Source organism: Stenella coeruleoalba (assembly GCF_951394435.1).
Source record: "Stenella coeruleoalba genome assembly, chromosome: 3".
Classification (NCBI taxonomy): domain Eukaryota; kingdom Metazoa; phylum Chordata; class Mammalia; order Artiodactyla; family Delphinidae; genus Stenella; species Stenella coeruleoalba.
Genome location: NC_137148.1, coordinates 143,638,798 through 143,659,196, shown reverse-complemented (window position 1 = coordinate 143,659,196; position 20,399 = coordinate 143,638,798). Strand labels below are relative to the sequence as shown.

The 20,399-nt window shown below is 43.2% G+C and overlaps 1 protein-coding gene across 1 annotated transcript in view; it reads right to left on the bottom strand.

The window, feature by feature from the left end:
* Window positions 1-18,202, bottom strand: part of TENM2 (teneurin transmembrane protein 2) — a gene marked incomplete at its 5' end in the record, with an annotated part of 411,764 nt that extends 393,562 nt beyond the window's left edge. The window contains one exon of the mRNA XM_079918659.1: window positions 17,968-18,202. Coding sequence (XP_079774785.1) covers window positions 17,968-18,202 — 235 coding nt within the window. The remainder of the gene's footprint in view (window positions 1-17,967) is intronic.
* Between the last annotated feature and the right edge of the window lie 2,197 nt (window positions 18,203-20,399).

The window sequence follows — 20,399 nt, the reverse complement described above, 5'->3', positions numbered from 1 at the left end:
TCACAATCTAGAATAGAGTCTATCTATTTCTACCAGAAGCCCCTTTCACAAAGGACTTAAGGCATTTTACAGGATGATACAATGAACCAGAATTTCCTCAGCACAGGAAGTTTCCTCTTTGTAAAGGTTGAGTCTTTTCCAAAACAGGTGAGAGTAAAATCAAAGCCTAGAAGCCTCTGGGTTATTTTGAAAAAGGGATCTGATCTTGTGCTGCTATGAGGACATGGGCAAGTTAGGGCCAGCAGAGTCTCAGAGCTGCGGAACTCATCAGTATCAGACAGAATGCCAGAAGGAGGACAGGGGACCTGGCTCTGGTGTGACGATGGCTCTTCAAATGCAGGTAATGCCCAGCCCCTGTGACACGATGGATGTACTGTGGGTATTGAATTAAAATGTGCTGACACTCTGTGGCTGCCAATACTAACTTTGGAACTAGAGGTGAGGCAATCTTCCACACTGTATACTCCCACATCAGAAAGAACAGCCACAACAAAACACTTGAGTTTGAAGTCTTCTCCATCTGGCTGCCTTGGCAGTGACCTTAGCAGATCAGCATAAAACTCAGCTATGTTATAAAGATATTTGGTCCAGGGTCCCTAGAACTCACCTAACCTTTTCATGACCCATGTAAGCTCTCCTTCCTCTTAACTGTATGTACTTGTTGATAAGTCCACCTAGAAATCCAGAGTAACTGTGCAAAGGGACCAAAGAATTTTACCATTAGCCGTTGTAATCTTACTTGGTAAATAAATTAAACTCATCACGGAGAGTACAGGAAGACAGTAGCTGAAAGGTAGTTGAAAAAGTTGCTGGTAGCTTAGGGGAAGTTAAGAGAAATCAGTCATGAAGGTAAAAGCCTATTTTGGGGGTGTTCTGAGCCCAAGATGTAAGAATTCTATTAGTTCAGTGTGTTAAAACAAACCAATAGTCTGAAACACATATATATGTATTTTCATGTAACACACACACAAAAAAAAGAGAAACAAACTATGACTTAATACATGTGAATAGGTAGACAAAGTCTTACAAAACAGACTTTGGTAGTGGAAAGTCTGGGGCCATTACAGACTGATTACTATCCATTGATAAGTAACTTCAGTTTTATGACCCTCAAATGTCTTATCTGTTAAGTGGGGAAAATGAAACTCTTTATGTCCTCCTCACTATCTGGTAGTAATGGGGTTTTAAATAGATACTACAGGGCTTCCCTGGTGGCGCAGTGGTTGAGAGTCCGCCTGCCGATGCAGGGGACACGGGTTCGTGCCCCGGTCCGGGAAGATCCCACATGCCACGGAGCACCTAGGCCCGTGAGCCATGGCCGCTGAGCCTGCGTGTCCGGAGCCTGTGCTCCGCAGTGGGAGAGGCCACAACAGTGAGAGGCCCGCGTACCGCCAAACAAACAAACAAACATAAATAGGTACTACATATGATAGTGTTTTCTAAAGGCAAAAATGGTACACCAACAGGGATATTATTATCAATGACAGGGGTGGTGCTACCATCCCCATTATCATCATCATCACCACCATCACCCATAAGCTAGACAACTGGGATCACAGTTCAAATGTCTACAGAGGCCAAGCCAACCACATAGAGAAGTTAAGTGGGAAACGCCTACCCCATCTAAAAGGCGCAGCCTCTACCTGACTGCAGATATTGGTGGCCGTGATGTAGTGCAGGCAGGTAACGCTAGATTTGTTGTTATTTCAAGAAAGACAGGATTATGAATGTTTATATAAAATATCTGTTTTTTCAATGTTGTCACCGAAATAAAAACATTTAAAAAATACCAGCAAGGACAAATCACATAGGTTTGCAGGCTCATGTGTCTGAGGGCCAAATATTTGCAACCTCTGAGATAATGTACATGAACTTGTTCTTTGAAATAGACAATATCAAAGATACGTTATGCTATGATTATTATTTAATATCATCATCATCATTACCATCACTGTCACCATCATCACCATTCATCTAGAAAGAGACAACGGTTTTAGTTTAACAGACTTGGCAACTCAAGACATCCTTAGAAGTGGACTGTGTTGTGTCTAGTTCTTATTCTTTTCCTAGAATTGTGACATTTGAAAGTTGGAAGAGACCTTTCAAAACATCTGGCCCCAATTTCCCCAGCACTGTAGAATCAAAAACAGAGGGTCCAAGAGGAGAAGTGACCACCCAGATGACACAGTGAGTTCTTGTAGAATTAGGACACAGATTGATTCACTGGTCCCCCACTGCCTCAGGGCTCTTTTCTTCTTTGCCATGATTTTCTTTCTTTGTCTCACAGATTCTTTTTATCTTCTGAACCCCTTCAGCAATTTGAGATCAAAAAAGAGAGGCAGAAAATGCCAAGCCTGCCCAGTGTAATAAGACTTTTTTCCCTCCCTGTGAATTATTTTCACAACCCATTTTCAGTCTCTTATATGCTAACCAGTTTTCAGTCTTCAAGAGGAGGTGCACAGGTTAGCAAAAGAAACAGAAATCCCAGCATCCTCTTATTTAAATAGGTAGTGTCCCATCCTATCTCTTCTCACTTTTTCAAGCAAATTGCTCTACCGGAGAGAGAACCCACCTAGAAATAGGGGCGGGGTCACAGGCTGATAAAGATCACTGCTCCAGTAAAATCGCGAATAGAAATGTATCACAGACAACAGTCAACTGCTGCAAGAGTAACACATAAAGCAATATCTTAAGCAGGCAGAGTGAAAGTGGGGTGGGTAATGGCCAGGCACCCCAGGGAGATGGAAAAGGTCATTGAGATGAAAATAACCTTGGGAACTTGGAAAGAGTGCTCCATTACCACAGACGGGGAAGAAAACCCAGTATCCAATCAGATGGAACAGATTGAAATGCGATTCCAGTCAAGTGTGAATGCCACCAGATGCCCGGTGGAACTACTTGGGGGGCCGGCATGAGGGAATATGAGCCCTGCCCCCCCACCCGCACCCCCACCCAGTCCACGGTTGGACATCAACACAATTGAAAAGCAGGGATTTTGTAAGGTCCTAATTTGCACAGGTGCATCTTCGTAGATCCTGAGTGAGGGTGAGGGGTGGGAAAATGTGATAAAGATAAATTAGGGGTCTTTCTGAGAAGGGGACACGACTGTTCTGCTGAGGTGTTAAAAAAGATGCTACACCGTCAGCTTGTTTTTTTTGTTTTTTTTTTTTTTAAGTGAAGGGATGCAAAGTCTGCCTTTGGAGTGGGAGAGGGAAGGAAAAAGGACGATTGATCATTGCCTTTATTGTTAGCTTCCCATGGTTGACTGTTCACTGATAGAATTGGTTCAACTCCAAGATGCTGTCTTTGAAACAATTATTGTTTTCCACTAAAATACAACTCTAGCAGAAAACATTAATTGAAGTGATAACTGCCTAAATGCTTCAGTATCAAAAACGCATGTGCCTTCACATTTTTGTATCTTACAAGCACCAGAAAGGAATAGGATAATAAGCCACAGAAATCGTAAAACACAAGATGGGATAGAAAATGACAAAAGAGAGGGCTGGGGGCCACGGAGGAAATCAGGGGGAAAGCTGGTCCTGGAACTTTAAAGCACCACACAAAATAGTTTTTCTATACTTTACTGGTTTATTCAGATTCTAGAGTTGAAATATTAACTATACTGGTTTTCTTTGCTTGCTTCTGGCTTTCTTTGCCATGCACACTGCATATTCCATCAACCAGAAATGCCTTCTTAATTCTTTACCTCTTCTAGGATGAGGAAAACAGCCTGTGAGCCAGGGTCTGCCCCCACTACTTTCTTGGACCATTCTTCGGAAATCGAAAATAGTCTCTGCACACCTTTCCTCCATTCTCTGACTTTGTTCCTATTTATTTGTTCATTCACCTAATATTTATTGAGCACCTGCTCTGTGCCAGGCACTGTGCTAGCTAAATGCATAAAGTAAAATGGGACACAAGGCAGGTATGGTTCTTGTCTTCAACGAGCTTAAATCCAGTGTTGAGTTCAGTCAGATGGTGAGTTCAATAACAGCATGGGGAACCATGGAAGGGTGACTAACCCAGATCAGGTAGACCAGAAGGCTTCCCGGAGGAAAGACCACCACATGCAAAGACTCTACAGCACGAGTGTGCCACATTCAGGAACGATGTACGGAGTGGGGTGAACAGTGAGAGGTGGGGATAGGGACGTGAATAGGAGCCTTCTGTGATATGCTGAAATGTATAGGCTATATCCAGGGAACAAGGGGTCCCCCCAAAGAGTCTGAAGGAACAGAGAGATGTGTTGAGATACGCGTTTTACGGAAACTCTGCTAACTGAAATGTGAGAAAGAATTAGATGACAGAGACAAAAAGAAAGAATAACCAGTTAGAATCAATTATGTCTCCAGGCCAAAGATAATAGAAATTGGAGCTAGGGTAGTGGTAGCAGGGATACGAAAATATTTAAGAGTCAAATTTGATAGTGTTTGGCAATTTATTCTCCGTAGAACTGAGGAACAGAAAGCCTGGTTCCTAGGTTTCTGGCTTGAGCGACTGACTGGATGATAGTGCATGCACTGAGACGAGGAATACCAGACACGAATCAGATGGAAAGAATATGTTTGGGATTAAATATGCTGAGATTTTTGAGTTTCATTTCAGAGCTGTTGTATTTGAATTGCCTGCTGGACATCCTAGCAGAAATATACGGGGGACATTTAGATATATCGGGTAAAAGATTTGACCTGGAGAAATGGATTATCAGGGTGATAAACTCATAGATAGTTAATTTTAGTTATGAGTGTAGATGATCACCCATGGGAGAGTGCATAAAAAGGAAAGGAAAGGGGGCCTGGGTTTATAGATACCCTGACATTTAAGGGAGCAACAGAGAAGGGGGCATCTATGGGAAGACAGAAGTGGCCAGAAACATAGCAATAAGAATGAAGAGAATGTGGAACAGTAGATGCCAAAGGAAATGGCATTTCAAGGTGGGAGGAGCGGTGAAGAAGGGAAATGTAAGATATGATGAGATATTTATTAAATTTAGCAAATGGGGGCTATTTGTGAATGTCGTAAAAGCAGTTATTAAGTAAGTAAAAATAAGGGGTTGCAGAGTATAAGGAAAGTGAGAAAGTAGAGCGGGGCTAGACAACATTTTCAAGAAACTTTTTAAGGAGACGAGTAATTCTCCACTTATTTAAATCCTGTTGGCAAAGATCCTCCAGAGGGGATCCTTAACACAGGGTGAAGGTGGGAGCAGATGGGATCTAGAACACAAGTGGGAGGAAGGCAAGAGGGATGATGCTTCTTCCAATGTCACAGAAATAAGACAGGAGGCTTTGAGCGCTACTCTGACGCCCAATGTCTAGTAGCTCTGTCTTGCTTTGGATTCAGCTGGATTCTGCTGTGGGTGAATTGTGTTCCTCCAAAAGATATGTTGAAGTCTTAACCCCTGGTCCCTGTGAAAATGACCTTATCTGGAAATAGGGTCTTTGCAGATGGAATTAAAATGAGGTTTTACTGGATTAGGGTGAGCTCTAAATCCAATCACTGGTCTCCTTATAAAGAGAGATTTGGGGACCCAGAGACACATACAGGGAGAAGAGAGCCACGTGAAGATGGAGGCAGGAATTGAGCTATGCTACTACAAATGAGGAAAGCCAAGGATTTCCAGCAACCACTAGAAGTGAGGAGACACAAGGAAAGATTGTTCCCTAGAACCTTTGCAGGAAGCACGGACCAGCCAGCACCTTGATTTTAGACTTCTAGCCTCTAGAACTGTAAGGGAATACATTTCTGTGGTTTTAAACTACCCAGTGCGTGGTGCCTTATAACAGTGGCCCTGGGAAACTGGTATAGATGCTAAGGCCATGCATCTACCAGGCTAGTTTCCTAGATTATGACTGTGCCACCAAAAAGTGATCAATAGAAACAACTATGGTGCTCAAAAGCACCATCAACTCAGGAGAGCAGCTGCTAAAAAGAATGAAGAGAGAGAGAGATTCCTTAGATCCAAGGAAGACAATAGATTGGAGAAACATGCCTCTTTTCTCATCATGCCCTAGGGTACCTTTTCTGTTCTTTCTAACAGTGATCAAGCTCACACCCACAATCACAGATGATCTCAGATGTAAAAACATTACAGTGACCTTCAGTCAACTGGCCCAAGTTGGAAGACTTTAACTGGGGATGCATCCACCTTTTTGCTGCCCCAGTCTACCACTGTCCTTTGAAAGCTAGATCGATAAGTCTGCCTTAGCTCATCTCAACATGTACCAATGGCTAAATGATACAAAGAGACCAAAGAAATGACCCTTGTCTTGAAGTGGTGACAACTTAATGTTGACACAAGTGACTTCTATGCATGAAATACCAAGAGAATATTACAATTCAGAATGTAATGAGGTGCTGAATTGAATAAGGCAGACTATAATACTTGTGCAATTCTGACTCTGGCTGGAGTTGGGCTGAGCTGGTTGGGAAAGTTTTGGGGAAAATATGGGACCTGTACCTAGACGGCTACTGGGTTAGTGCTGAGGAGGAACAGTCATTAGGATATCTTCTCTGTCTCATGCCATCCTAAGCCTGGGATTTTTCAGCAGGGCTCGGGGCTGGGTTGGGATAAAGCTCTAAAACCCTAACAGCTCCACAGGGCTCCCTAATAAACAGATACAAGACAAATCTACAGATTTGATGAAAATGCTCCAGTGCCCAACCTTCCAAGTTCGCATCGCCCGGTATCACCTCAGAGACATAGCCTCTGATCAACATACGTTTGTTGAGTGAAAATATGTCTGATGATATTAAACAGCTACCATTTGGGGTTCTAACACTGTATTAAGTGTTTTGCGTGACCAATCTCTTGTACTTTCTTTTAAAATTCTTTTCTTTTTGTCAAAAGAAAAAAAATGCGCATAGTTTAAAGAATCGAATAGTTCTACAGCGTTCGCTTCAAAAATAGCAATCCTTTTGCATCATCACCAATTTCTTCTTTCCCAGAGGCAACAACATTTACCTTTATTTTAGCTGACTATTTTGGTATTTATCTCCAGGTCTATAAATAACAGGCTTTGCTGCTATTTCTTGCATTTTCAATTTTAGGCATTACCTAGTAACTTCTCACTAGAAAAATCTAGATCTAGGCTTCTTCTTCTACCTGCCCCATCCACATATGTACTTTTCCATCGCCCCATCCTTCAGATATAATGCTTACATCATTATTCAGTGTTTAAGACCTGAGCCATGTAGGAAATGATAACTATTTTTTATTTCTTGAACCAATTTTTTGGGAGCTGTCTTTTAAATATTTACTTAAATTTCTATATACTTATCATGCTAGAGACTGATTTCTTTGTTCCTGTTGTACTGCTGATTCACTGTGTATCCTTGGGCAAGTTACTTAACCTCTCTGTTCCACAGTTTTCCCATGTGTTGAACAGAAGATCATACCAACCCACAGCATAACGGTGTCAATGTCCTCCAGCCAAAACACCACTAGGAACATACTGTGGTCAAACCAAACAAAGATGGGTTTATTAACTCATTGCAAGGAGGGAGAAGATACACAGTGGGGCACCATGGGGTGCTTCAGTAGAGGGTATTAGAGAGGGCCGCGGTCAGTGATTTTAGGGAGGGGCCAAAGAAACCGGTTCACTCTCCATTTGGTGCTGTCAGTCAGTGGGAATCATCCTGACTGGATCGCAATATATTTCATCTATAGGAAGACTGACTAGAAGAGGCTAACACTGCCATTGGTAAAGAAAGTACAGTCACTCATTTCAGCCTGGAGAGGGGGGTGTTTTGTACTTTTCTGTGGGATAGTGACTTGCTTTCTGTCTGTGTTCAGGCAAGATTATGACGTGGTCTTGCTTTCACTTTATCCCAACCACAGAGAGGTCTTGATGAATGCTGGTATTCGGTAAGCTTGCTTAGGTTCAAGGGGAGAACACCATGACCTAGCTGGGAATGCCAGGCCAGCTCCTAACAGCACTTATGCCCAGACGCTAGTGTCAGGCCAATTCCCAGCGTCAAGGGCTGATTTTCCTGTTCTCATTGGTAAGAAGGATTAAATGAGCTGCCCTATGTAAAAATCATTAAACCAATGGCTGCTATAAAATAAGCCCTTACAGGGCTTCCCGGGTGGCGCAGTGGTTGACAGTCCGCCTGCTGATGCAGGGGACGCGGGTTCGTGCCCCGGTCCGAGAGGATCCCACGTGCCGCGGAGCAGCCGGGCCCGTGAGCCATGGCCGCTGAGCCTGCGCGTCCGGAGCCTGTGCTCCACAGCGGGAGAGGCTGCAACAGTGAGAGGCCCGCGTACCGAAAAAAAAAAAAAAAAAAAAAAAAAAAAACCAGCCCTTACAAGTGTTTGTTATATGACACTAAATGCACAGGGTACGGAAGAGAATAGGTAAGTGGGACAACATCAAAATTAAAAACTGGTGCACATCAAAGGACACTCGACAGAGTGAAAAGGCAACCTCCAGAATTCAAGAAAATATTTCCAAATCATATTTCTAATAAGTGACTGATATCCAGAGTACAGGCAGACCTCAAAGATACTGTGGGTTTGGTTTCAGACCACCACAATAAAGCTAATATTGCAATAAAGCAAGTTACATGAATTTTTTTGTCTACCAGTGCATTTAAAGTTATCTTTATGCTATACTGTAGTCTATTAAATGTACAATAGCATTATGTCTAAAAAAACAATGCACATACCTTAATTACAAATACTTTACTGCTAAGGGGCTTCCCTGGTGGTGCAGTGGTTGAGAGTCCGCCTGCCGATGCAGGGGACGCGGGTTCGTGCCCCGGTCCGGGAAGATCCCACATGCCACAGAGCGGCTGGGCCCGTGAGCCATGGCCGCTGAGTCTGCGCGTCCGGAGCCTGTGCTCCGCAACGGGAGAGGCCACGACAGTGAGAGGCCCACATACCACAAAACAAACAAACAAAAAACAAACTTTATTGCTAAAAAATGCTAACGATCATCTGAGCTTTCAGTGAGTCAGAGTAATAACAGCAAAGATCACTGATCAGGGATCACCATATCAAATATAATAAGAATTACAAAATGTGACACAGAGACACGAAGTGAGGAAACGCTGTTGGAAAAATGACACCAATAGACTTGCTTGATTCAGGGTTGCCACAAACCTTCAATTTGTAAAAAACATAATATCTGTGAAATGCAATAAAGCAAAGCACAGTAAAACGGGATCTGCGTGTATGTAAAGAACTCCTACAACTCAACAAGGACAACAAAACAAACAACCTGATTACAACGTGGGCAAAGAACCAGAATAAACATTTTTCCAAAGAAGATACACAAATGGCCAATAGTACATGAAAAGATGCTGAACATCACTAATTATTAGGTAAATGCAAACCAAAACCACTTCACATGCATTATGACGGCAATTATTTAAAAAAAAACACACAGAAAATAACAAGTGTTAGAAGGATGAAGAGAAATTGTAACTCTTGTGCATTGCTGGCGGGGTAATAAAATGGTATAGCCACTATGGAAAATGGTATGGCAAGTCCTCAAAAAATTAAACATAGAATTACTATACGATTCAGGGATTCCACTTCTGGGTATATACCCAAAAGAAGTCAGAGCTGGTCCTCGAACAGATATCTGTACACCAGTGCTCATAGCAGTATGAATCACGATAGCCAAAAGGTGGAAATGACCCTAGCGTCTAGTGACTGATAAATGAATCATTGAAATGTATTTGAATGTAATTGAAATGTATACAGATACAAAAGAACAGTATTCAGCCTTATAAAGGGAGGAAATTCTGACACCTGACACAACATGGATGAATCTTGAAGTCATTATACTAAGTGACATAAGCTGGTCACGAAGACACATATTGTGTGATTCCACTTATCTGAGGTATGTAGAGTAGCCAAATTCATAGAGACAGAAAGTAAAACGGTGGTTGCAAGGGGCTGGGGTGAGTAGGGAGTTAGTGTTCAACGGGTAGAGAGTTTCTGTTGGGAAGATGAAAAAGTTCTGGAGATGGACGGTGGTGACAGGTGCACCACAATGGGAATGTACTTCGTGCCGCAGAATGGTACACTTAAACATGATATTTAAAAAAAGGTAAATTTCATGTTATGTATATGTTATCACAGTGTATTTGCTAAAGTAAAAAATAAATAACATCAAACCTGATCTCTCTTCCATCTAAATCTCCTTTCAAGATATTCAGAGGCATCAGAATGTCCTTTAATATTCATGACAACTTTAGGAGTTGTAGACTTTTATTACTATTTTACTGATTAAAAAAAACGAGGCATAGATGAAGTAAGTCATTCACGATCACAGTGTTAGAAAGTGGCTGAGCTATGATTTGAATCAAACTAGTATAGACTACAGTTATTCTTTTTTTGTGTGTGTGTGTGTGTGGTACGTGGGCCTCTCACTGCTGTGGCCTCTCCCGTTGCGGAGCACAGGCTCCGGACACACAGGCTCAGAGGCCACGGCTCACGGGCCCAGCTGCTCCGCGGCATGTGGGATATTCCCAGACTGGGGCAGGAACCCACGTCCCCTGCGTCGGCCGGCGGACTCTCAACAACTGCGCCACCAGGGAAGCCCTGGGACCACATTTTTAAATGGCTATTTAATATTATGGGAGAAGCTAGTTAGAATTAAATGTAGTCTTGAAGAAAAATTGGGAGAAGCTGAAGTTCTGGGTAAAAATTGTTAGGGGCAGGAAACTGTTAAGATGTCACATATAGGACATCTTGTATGTACCATGAAGCCAGGGAGAGAGATGGAGAGGTAGAAGGTACACAGTGCTTATCGACCTTGGGAACTTTGTCAATAGCAAGATTATTTGCTGAGAAGAAACATCTCACTGCTGTATGTCACTTCTGTGCTACGCATCTCCAAAGGAATTCTCTGTCCATCTTGCCTGTGTGCTCATTTGCGCTGTGGTGCAGAACAGCAGTCCCAGGCCTAGCTGGGCTGGAAATTGGTGAACCTACAAACTACGTGTTTGTGTGTGTGTACACATGCACACGCAAGTGCATTACAAGAAGGCACAAATAAAAACAAGAAAAGGTCCAACCTCTGTTTAGCAATGTCAAGAGAGTCCCTGAGAACTACCAATTCCCAATCTCAGAGTGGAAGACCTTGTTTCAGAGGCTGGGGTGAGGCTCTCTGGGAGCCCAGGTCAGCGGTACAGGTGCTTGCTTTTTCTGCCTGCTGGGATGGATATTGACATTTTCAACCAAGTGTCATCAGACCCTCAAACCACGCTTCTCAGCTTCTGCAGGGAAACTGCAAGCAGCTACTTTGCATGACTGTGTAGGTCTCAATTTCGACAAAGCCCTAGAGGATGGGGTGAAATCCACACCACGCAGTAAGGGGGGTTTGGGGGGGCCTATAAACGTGGGGACAGTCTGGTCCAGCTGGATGCAAGGAACTTACACACACGAAGAATGTTATAGCAAGAAGGGAAGCTCAGAGACCTTTCGGGGCAATGCTCAACCTTGACAGGTAGGGAAACTGAGGCACAGGATTATTAAAGGTCGTGCTGTGAACTGAATCAGGGACAGAGTATAGAAAAACTAAGTTCTTCAGCTTCTGCTTTAGAGCCTTCCCATTACACTCATGCTTCCCAAACTTGCCAGACCCTAAGAATCATCCGAAGAGAGGAGTGAAATCACAGTTCCTGGGTTCCTCCTGAACTTATTCAACCAGAATCTTCTGGAAAGAGTCAGGGGAGATGTGTGTTTGCCAAGCAGTGGAGGTGAGGAGTATTTTGTGATGCTGTGTCAGTTTTTTCCCAACCTTCTGAACACTGTAACTCATGCCCCTTAACGCAATGAATTCATTGTCTTCTGTTTCGATAAGCCACACAAATGTTTTAGAGGTGAACATTTAACAGAGGGGTGGGGAGAAAAGTCTCTGGAATTAGGAAGGTTGGGTTTGAAACCCAGGCCCTTCATTTTCCAGTTTTGTGACTTTGGTCACTTAACTTCTTTGTGCCACAGTTTTCTCATCAATAGAATGGGTATGATGGCGATTCTTGCTGCACTGGGATGTGGTGGCGGTTAAATGAAAGTAAATGAAGTAAGGTATATAAAATGCTCAGCATAATAGCTAGCATGGAGGGAGAAGAAGGCCTCGGGCTGAGAGCCAATCCCATGGGCTTTGCATTTAGGGCAGGAGTAGGGGGTGAGTGTGCCCTACTCAGCCTTGAGATGGCATCCAGGACTTACTCCATGCTGCTGGTATGCTGGGAACCCCTCTGGAGGAGAGGTGGCCAAACCAACGCCTGGAACCAGAAGGGGATTACAGGTAGCTCTGAACATCTGACCCCAACATCCAAGTTGATGGAGGAGAAATGGGAACCAAGGGACTCATGCATAAAACAAATCCAATTTGGGAGAGGAAATGACGTGTGGACTCGATTTCCTGACGCCCAAATCAAGAGTGAAGAATGAAATCTCTCCCAGACAGGTGAGGACTCCTTTGACTGAGGCTCCCACCTGGGGCCCCCTCTGGGGCCCTTACGTTGGCTCTGCCACTACTTGTCATGATATGTACAAAAAGTATTTTTCAAAACCTTCTCATTTAAAGACGATCTACAAAGTTCTAGAGCACAGAAAAACAGACAAAACAAAACAAAAAATAGGTATATTGAATATGTTTTGTAAAATAAGTATATTTCCCTGAGCTGGGATAGTCTAACCTGCCTTCCTTCCCCATTAGGATCCATTTTCTTCATTCATACATGATGAAAAACATTACATTTAGCAGTTACTGAAGACACTAATTAATTCATTTATTTAATAAATACTTATTGAGCATCTATTGTGGACTGACACCAGGAATCCTCCAGCGGAGGTTTCTGCGTCATGAAGTGAAGCTGAGAGAAGAAACAACAGCCTAGAAAGAACAGACTAAAGTTAAAATGCGGGACCTTAAAAGAGGTCGGATAAACAGCTTCACGGTGTAGAACGACTTCTAAAAGAAAATGACTTCGTATTATCAGCACAGTCCAATCACCCATACGCATAAGAATTGCTGTGAGCTATTCAGGAAATCCTAAACTAAATTAAATTATAGTGGGCATAATCTGTTTAAGGAGGCAAGAAAATTTGTAACATATGAAAGGAAAAATTCTTCCCCAAACCTAAAATATATAAGGGGAAGACCTTTCATTAACTTAAAAAATTTCTGTGCACCCCCCCCTTCTTCCTCATCCCACATCCAGCCCCGTGGATGGTGGGAGAAGCCAGATGAGTGAGGCTGTCTAGGGCAGTGCTTTAGTGTTCAGGAGAGGATATCATTTCTCACTTCTCCGTGGCTGTCAAGACAAATCTGTAACATAGAACATCTGGTTTTCAGGTTCTGGGGGGCGACTATCACCCCAAAGTTGGCTAATTCCTGTAAATATTTAGCTATGAGCAATGATATTTAAGGTCTATTGTCTATGGGCCATACGGTTTACACGCTCCTTTATAGAACTAAGGTCTATGGATGGACCAAGTCAAGTTTTGCCCTTGGGCTGTGCAATTCTGGTGCATTAGTAGAATTTTTTTTTTTTTTTTTTTTTTTAGTAGAATGGTTTTTTAAGTGAAAATATTCTCTATGGCTTATGTGGAGGGAGGTTATAAGACATTTTGACAGGATATTCTTTAGCGTATGAATTATGGCATGTTCCTGAGAATCGTTCATCTGGAATGCACACATCATCTCCTGGAAGAGAGATTTCTTGCTGGCCTCACTATAAGCATTCACAGAATTTCCCCGATGCTGTCAGTTGATTTGCTTTTATCTCACAGATGTTGTGCAGCTTTGCTCTTTCTCTTTTTGCTCTGGTTTCTAGGAAGCTTAGAATCAAGTTTTCTATCTTAAATAACGGAACAGGACTTTATGTATAGTATATAAGCCTACGTGTACGTTCTTCCCCCTAGATTTTTCCCTTTATCTTTACTGTATCATTTTATAGCTCTCCAGTTTAAAAAAAATTGTTATAAGCTGTCACAAATTACAGGGAAGATGTAAGAAAAGGAATGAATGAATGAATGGATGGCTGAATTATTGAATGAGTAAAGGTCTTTTGCTTTATGATGCCAGATAAACAAGAGAATCATTAAATTAGCTAGGCAATTGAATTCCTGGACCACTCTAGGGAACCGGGAGCTTGCTGTTTTGAAGTATTACGTTCTTTAGAATTAACCAAGGCGTTGCTTTTTGAAAAAGAGCTGGTTGGTGCTTTTTGACCACCTAGGGGTGGGATAGGGAGGGTAGGAGGGAGACGCAAGAGGGAGGGGATATGGGGATAGATGCATACGTATAGCTGATTCACTTTGTTATACAGCAGAAACTGACACGACATTGTAAAGCAATTATACTCCAATAAAGATGTTATAAAAAAAAAAAAAAGCTGGGCACTTTCAATGCACTTTAACAAACTGACACTCTCCCGCAGGGACAGCTCCTTTGCCACACAGAACCTATGGAAAGGGTCCTGGCAGAGGCATACTGGTTACATTTCTTCTGTATCATTTGATGTTACTAATGAGTATTCCAAACTCCTTCTATTTAGACTTTCAAGAAAACGAAAACTCAACCTCTTAGAGTGGAGGAGGTAAGCCAATGCTTTTAGACCATAATGTGGCTGGCCGGGTATTTTCTGCCCATATTCTGAGAGCAAAGTGCAAACCCCATTCTGATTTGGAAGGTAGTCTTATTTGTCCATCGGCAGGAGCCTGCATTATGCTGCCACTGAGATCCAGATTTTTTCTTCCAGGTGAGTTATTTCATAGATTTGAAAGTATGCTGCTATAGACAAGAAACATCTCTGAAGCTGACCTGTCCTGGCAGAAGGTCAGAACACGGGATAAGCCACTTGCTGGAGTTCAGCCATCTGGAAGAAAATGCTTGAGGTGATGGGAAACGCTCCTCTTCTAAGCATCTCACTAGCTATACCTGGGTATCTGCACGATTGGCATAGATTGAAGGTGAGAGCAATTTGGCCGCAAAGGTGCCAAGGTTTTAGTACCGTCCACTAAAGAATGCACTACAGTCATAGAAAATAATGACGGTGGAACCATAAAGGTGAAATTTTTTTGTTGCTTTGAGGAGGTGTTCATGTCAAAAACGTTTTAGTCGTACAGTTTATGTCCAGTTTGTCTCTTTAGAACAGAGACTCTTTGGGCAGGAAATGAGTGCAGTCACTCTCCTAATGATGGGCTTCACTAACGTCAAGTCATAACAGCAACAATAAGAGGACAGCAGGAAATAATTCTTTTACTGTCATATATGGGCTGAAGAAAGTGTTGGAAGGGGTTTTATTTCACCTAAGAAAGAGGCGAAGACCAAACTGGACCAGATCTTCAAAGCACAAGGTCATTGCCAAGAGACCAAATTCAAAAGTTCTGTGTTATTAACCAGCTAAACATAACATAATCAATCACATGGTCGCTTGCTTTGTGCCTCCGCACCGACCGAAAAATCCAGCCCCTTTTCATCAAACTCAATTCAGAACACCCAGGCGCGGCTCTGTACTTTGCACCTTCTGTGTCAAATTCTATTTTCAATCCTTTATGTCAAATTTAAATTCATGGCAACTGCATTCAGATCTTGATAGAATCCCCAATTTGTCCTGGACCCCAAATCCATTCTGCAACGCACACACACACACGTGAACACACACACACACACATGACCACACACATTTGAACTTGATTTGCACTCACTTCAGCGCTAGGCCAGAGTCAAGAATTTTGAATGGCTGCGTGTTGGCCGGAGCTTTAACCAGTTCTCAGGTAAGTATCCCCCTGAAAACAAGGATGTTGAACATTGGTGTCTTCACCCCTAAGGGTGAAGAAATCGTATCACGGTACTTCTTGTGTGGGATGAAAATGGACCCTCAAATTGTCTGTGGTATTTTGCCGTTACTGAAGCTTAAATTGCTATCAATCTTAAGTGAGCCGAACAAATTGGTGTGAGTGATGAAAAAATGGATAAGTTTGACTCTGAACACACACATCTGTTGTGTCCACCAAAATGAGGTCTTGATTAGGCAGAAAATCAACAAAAACTCCCTATCAACCACTCACAATCTGATACAACGTCCAAAAGAAAAGAAATCACTCACAGCGTTATTACTAAGCAAACATTCTAGACAGCCCTGAGATTAAGAACTGACCCCTCTTATGGAAATCAACTTGGCTTGGGTATACATATATGCATAAAAGGATATAGTTTTTAAAAGCTCATTTTCTTGCTAATAATCATCTTTTTTAAAAAGCTATCAGCAGGTGTGCCTCATTTCAAAAGCGTCTTGTACTTTATAATACAATATTCATCACAATTACATAGTATGAAATAAAAGGCAGCAAAACATAAGCGAGGATAGTTCAATTAAATGCAACACAATCTCTGCAGAAAAAAAAAAAAAAAAAAAAAAAGATCCTGTAGCTAAAATCAGGTTCTGATGAAAGGAAAAAAGGGAATATATTTCCACATATTTTTAATTATATAGTATTTCCTCAAACATGATTTTTCATAATATATTCCATTAAGTTAACATCATATTTGAAGAAAGAGCATTTTCCGATTTCATTCTAAGCCTGATTTTGAGCAATTACAGTGTCATTGTTCCGCGGTAGAAAGGTTGAATTCATTTACTGTGTGGTTACGCTAGTCATGATTGATGTCTCTTCTCCAAATGATAAACCAATCACCCCAATGATGTAATGTCATTTTAAGAGTGCCATAATCACATTTCTCTCAAACTAGAAGTTCTGATGAGTTCTAATAAAGATTTATGGTAGATTAAAGGCCTTTATAATATCAACAATGGATTGCTCATTTGATGAGAGATTTGATTAGGTAATTTTTTTTGAAAAAGAATATGAGTTTACTAAATATATCAGGCCTGGCTTTGAAGAAGGGCATAGGCCATCATAAGTAGCAGTACATCATTCCATCTCCTGAATGAATCATCTTAAATGTATTTACGAGGTCCTCTGTAATTGTAGAGGTTGAGGCCACTGGTGGCATATACTCATGGGTGGAGCTAAAACACAATCCCATCAAGAAACACTCTTGGCATGGAAAGCTCTGGATTGCTTTTGATGGGACATGCTAAGGAACACCACGAGTGGCCAACTCAAAAGATAACTCCAAAGCCTTGGGGTCGGAAGCAGTGAATTTTTGCAAATGTCTCTCCTTGGGCCCATGGGTGCTTAACCCTAGATATTGCTCATTCCGACACTCACATGTTTTGTGAACATACCACCAACAGCAGAGATTGAAATAAGACAGGGCTAGTGTGGGACCTGGGACAATTCCATCTAAGATTTAGAGATCTGGAACTGAGGCGGGTACCACAAAATCCTCAAAAAGGGAATGGAACGCTGTGAGCAGTCCCTTTGCTCTGTGAATGTGAAAATCACCATGAGAACCAGGGATTTAGAGGCAGTATATATCATGGTACCACGCGATCAGCTTGTTAATTTCAAGTGAAGTGGGACAAATAGAGGGTTAGAGGAGAGGTCACCCCCCAAACACTTCAGACTTGGCCAGACATTCAGCATTCATGTCAAGGGAACACATTTTAATCGCAAAATCATCTAAACAAGCAAGAAAGAGTCAGAAGCCAACCATCAAAAAAACAAGAGATCTGAGATGCACACACACTGGGCCCGTGAGGGTGTCCGGGGTCACTTGGCTATGACCAGAATTGTAGTAATACAGCATTCAATATTCCATCGTCTCTCTGCACTTCCCCCTTGAGACCTGCATACTCTCACATGCAGCGGTGGGCCAATTCCTCCCACTCTGTTCAGCTAAGCAATGCCTCTTCAGTAACTGCAGCCTTTAAACAAACATACTCTGGAACTGCAATGCCACCAAACGACAAGCGCGCTTCACCTCCCCGCTCCCCACACCACCTTCTCCCCAGCCCTTGTTTCAGAGTTGTCATTTTGCAGGACACTCGAGACTGTCACACACACAACATGTTCAGACACCACAGTTTCCTTACCACCGCTGGAGGCTTGCTGGGGCCCTGAGCATGCTCTGAGCAGGTATGAATTGGGGGAGAACTCCTCATCGGGGTTGGTGTCCATGATTTGATGGGAGGTGTTGCTGTCTAGCAATGGCATCTGGCAGCTAACTGGTGGAGGATTATGGGAGCTAGGCAGCTGAGCAGATGGGAGGAGGCTAGACGAGGATGTAGGTGGAATGGGACGACCTGGGAAAGAGGACAGAGGGGTCAAAGGTCAGCAATGAATGTCATGAGAGCAACTAGAGAAAGTTACATTGCAACCACCTCACAATACAAATAGCCAAAAAAGAAAAGAAAAAAAATGCTCCAGATGTATTTTTTCAAGTGGTTTGAGGTTTCTCCAAATGTCTAAATTCATACGACCATAGCTGCGTATTTCAGAAAACGGGCATGAGCGGAAGTATCCATCTACACAGCTGAAATGGAATCAGTCAAGAAAACATCCACTTCCTTCTCTCTCTCCCGCTATGGTTCTAACTGAAGTCCCCATCATCCCTCAATGGACTAGCTCCCTGAGGTTCTCCCTGCTTCCGCTCTTGCCATATGCCATCTATATCTCCCTTTGTCTCTCTCCCTTCTCTACAGCAGCCAGAATGCTATTTTTTTTTTTTTTTTGCGGTACGCGGGCCTCTCACTGCTGTGGCCTCTCCCGTTGCGGATCACAGGCTCCGGACGCGCAGGCTCAGCGGCCATGGCTCACGGGCCCAGCCGCTCCGCGGCATGTGGGATCCTCCCGGACCGGGGCACGAACCCGCGCCCCCTACATCAGCAGGCGCACTCTCAACCACTGCGCCACCAGGGAAGCCCCAGAATGCTATTTCAATGATAGAAGTTGGGTCATGTCACTCTCCTGCTTGGCACTCTCCAATGGCTTCCCATTGCCTGTAGAAAGAGACCCAAACTCCTTATGATGCCCTGCATGTCTCTCCTACTCTGGCACTAACTGCTTCTCTCACTCACCTCTGGAAGTGGTCCTTAACCACACTCCACTTGGCCCCTTAACCTCCAGCCAATGTGCCATCTTTATTTCTGTTGCTTGAACGTGCCACACCATTCTATCTTCAGAGTCTTCACACTTCCTGTCCCCTCTCTGTGGAACATTCTCCCCTACTCGCCACATCACTGACACTCACGGACCTGCTTCTTCTCTTCATTCAAGCCTTCCCTGTTTGCCTTCTTGAAAACTGCCCACTTACCTGCTCTATCCCACTAGCCTGTTTACATTTCTTTAAAGCCCTTATTACTATCTGAAGGTGGATATATCCATTTATTTTATTCACCCCTATATCCTCAGTATCTTCCTCACAAATAGCACCTGTTGAATGAATGAACAGATAAATAAGGTAGACTAAAACCAAGTTAATTAGTTTGGGGAAGAAGCGGAGGAGAAGCAGAGAGGGTAACATATTTGCATCTCGAAGGACTGGCCAGTGCCACCGCCCTCTCCACCATGCGGTTCTCCTGGATATCACGGGGGGATCCCTACAAAGAAAAGCCACATCAGGCCACGCGGAGGAGCAGCCGTCCTGGCAGGAGGTACGGGCAGTGCCTCGGAGCTGGCCTTGGGTCCAGAAGTTCTCCTGCCGCACAGAAGGCTGCTGCAACCTCTATTTTCCCATGGCAGGGAGCTCCTGGCAGGCAAATTGCTGAGTGAAGATAATTGCCGTGTGGACTTTCCCCTGATTCACGCTTACGTCTTGGGGTCCTCGTGACTGCTTGTCTGCTGGTTTGTTCATCTGGGAAGCTCAGAAAAATGAGCCAAGAGCTGCAGCCCAGGGGATGTGCCCTGAATTGGGCATTGCGGAGGAAAGGGTAAGGTATGAAGAAAGCAAACTTAGGAACCAGGCTAGAGTTTCCACTCAGGTAGAAGAAATCTGTTTTCCTCCTTTGAGATGCACTATGTGTGTGAAGGCATTTTCAGGCACCTCAGATGCATGTTAATTTTCGTCATCGCTTTTGAAATCGTATTTCCTGATCCACTGCTTGGTGCATTAAATGCTACTTACTGATAGATCATTGTGAACGAATAAAATGTATGAGGGCCTCCAAAGGGCACTCTGCTGGATGCTGAGGATACAGAAATAAATAAGACATCAGCCCTGCCCTCGGAGAGCTCACAGTCTAGTGGGAGAGGCGGAGAGTAAAACACATCATTTCAGTACCACCTGATAAGGGGCAGGATGGTCTCATGTAAGAACATGGTTCTGTGGGGACCCAGAAAAGGGACACTTGGTTCGGCCTGGCCAGGTGGAGGTAGTGGTGGAGAGCCAAACAAGGATTCCTGGCAAAGGTGGTGTCTGGGCAATCTTCAAAAGAAAAGGAAAGGGACTCCTGGCGAGAGGAAACACAGCTAACAATAGCACAGAGGCATCAAAACCACTAGCCTATTACCCTTTTTGAGGGTGGGA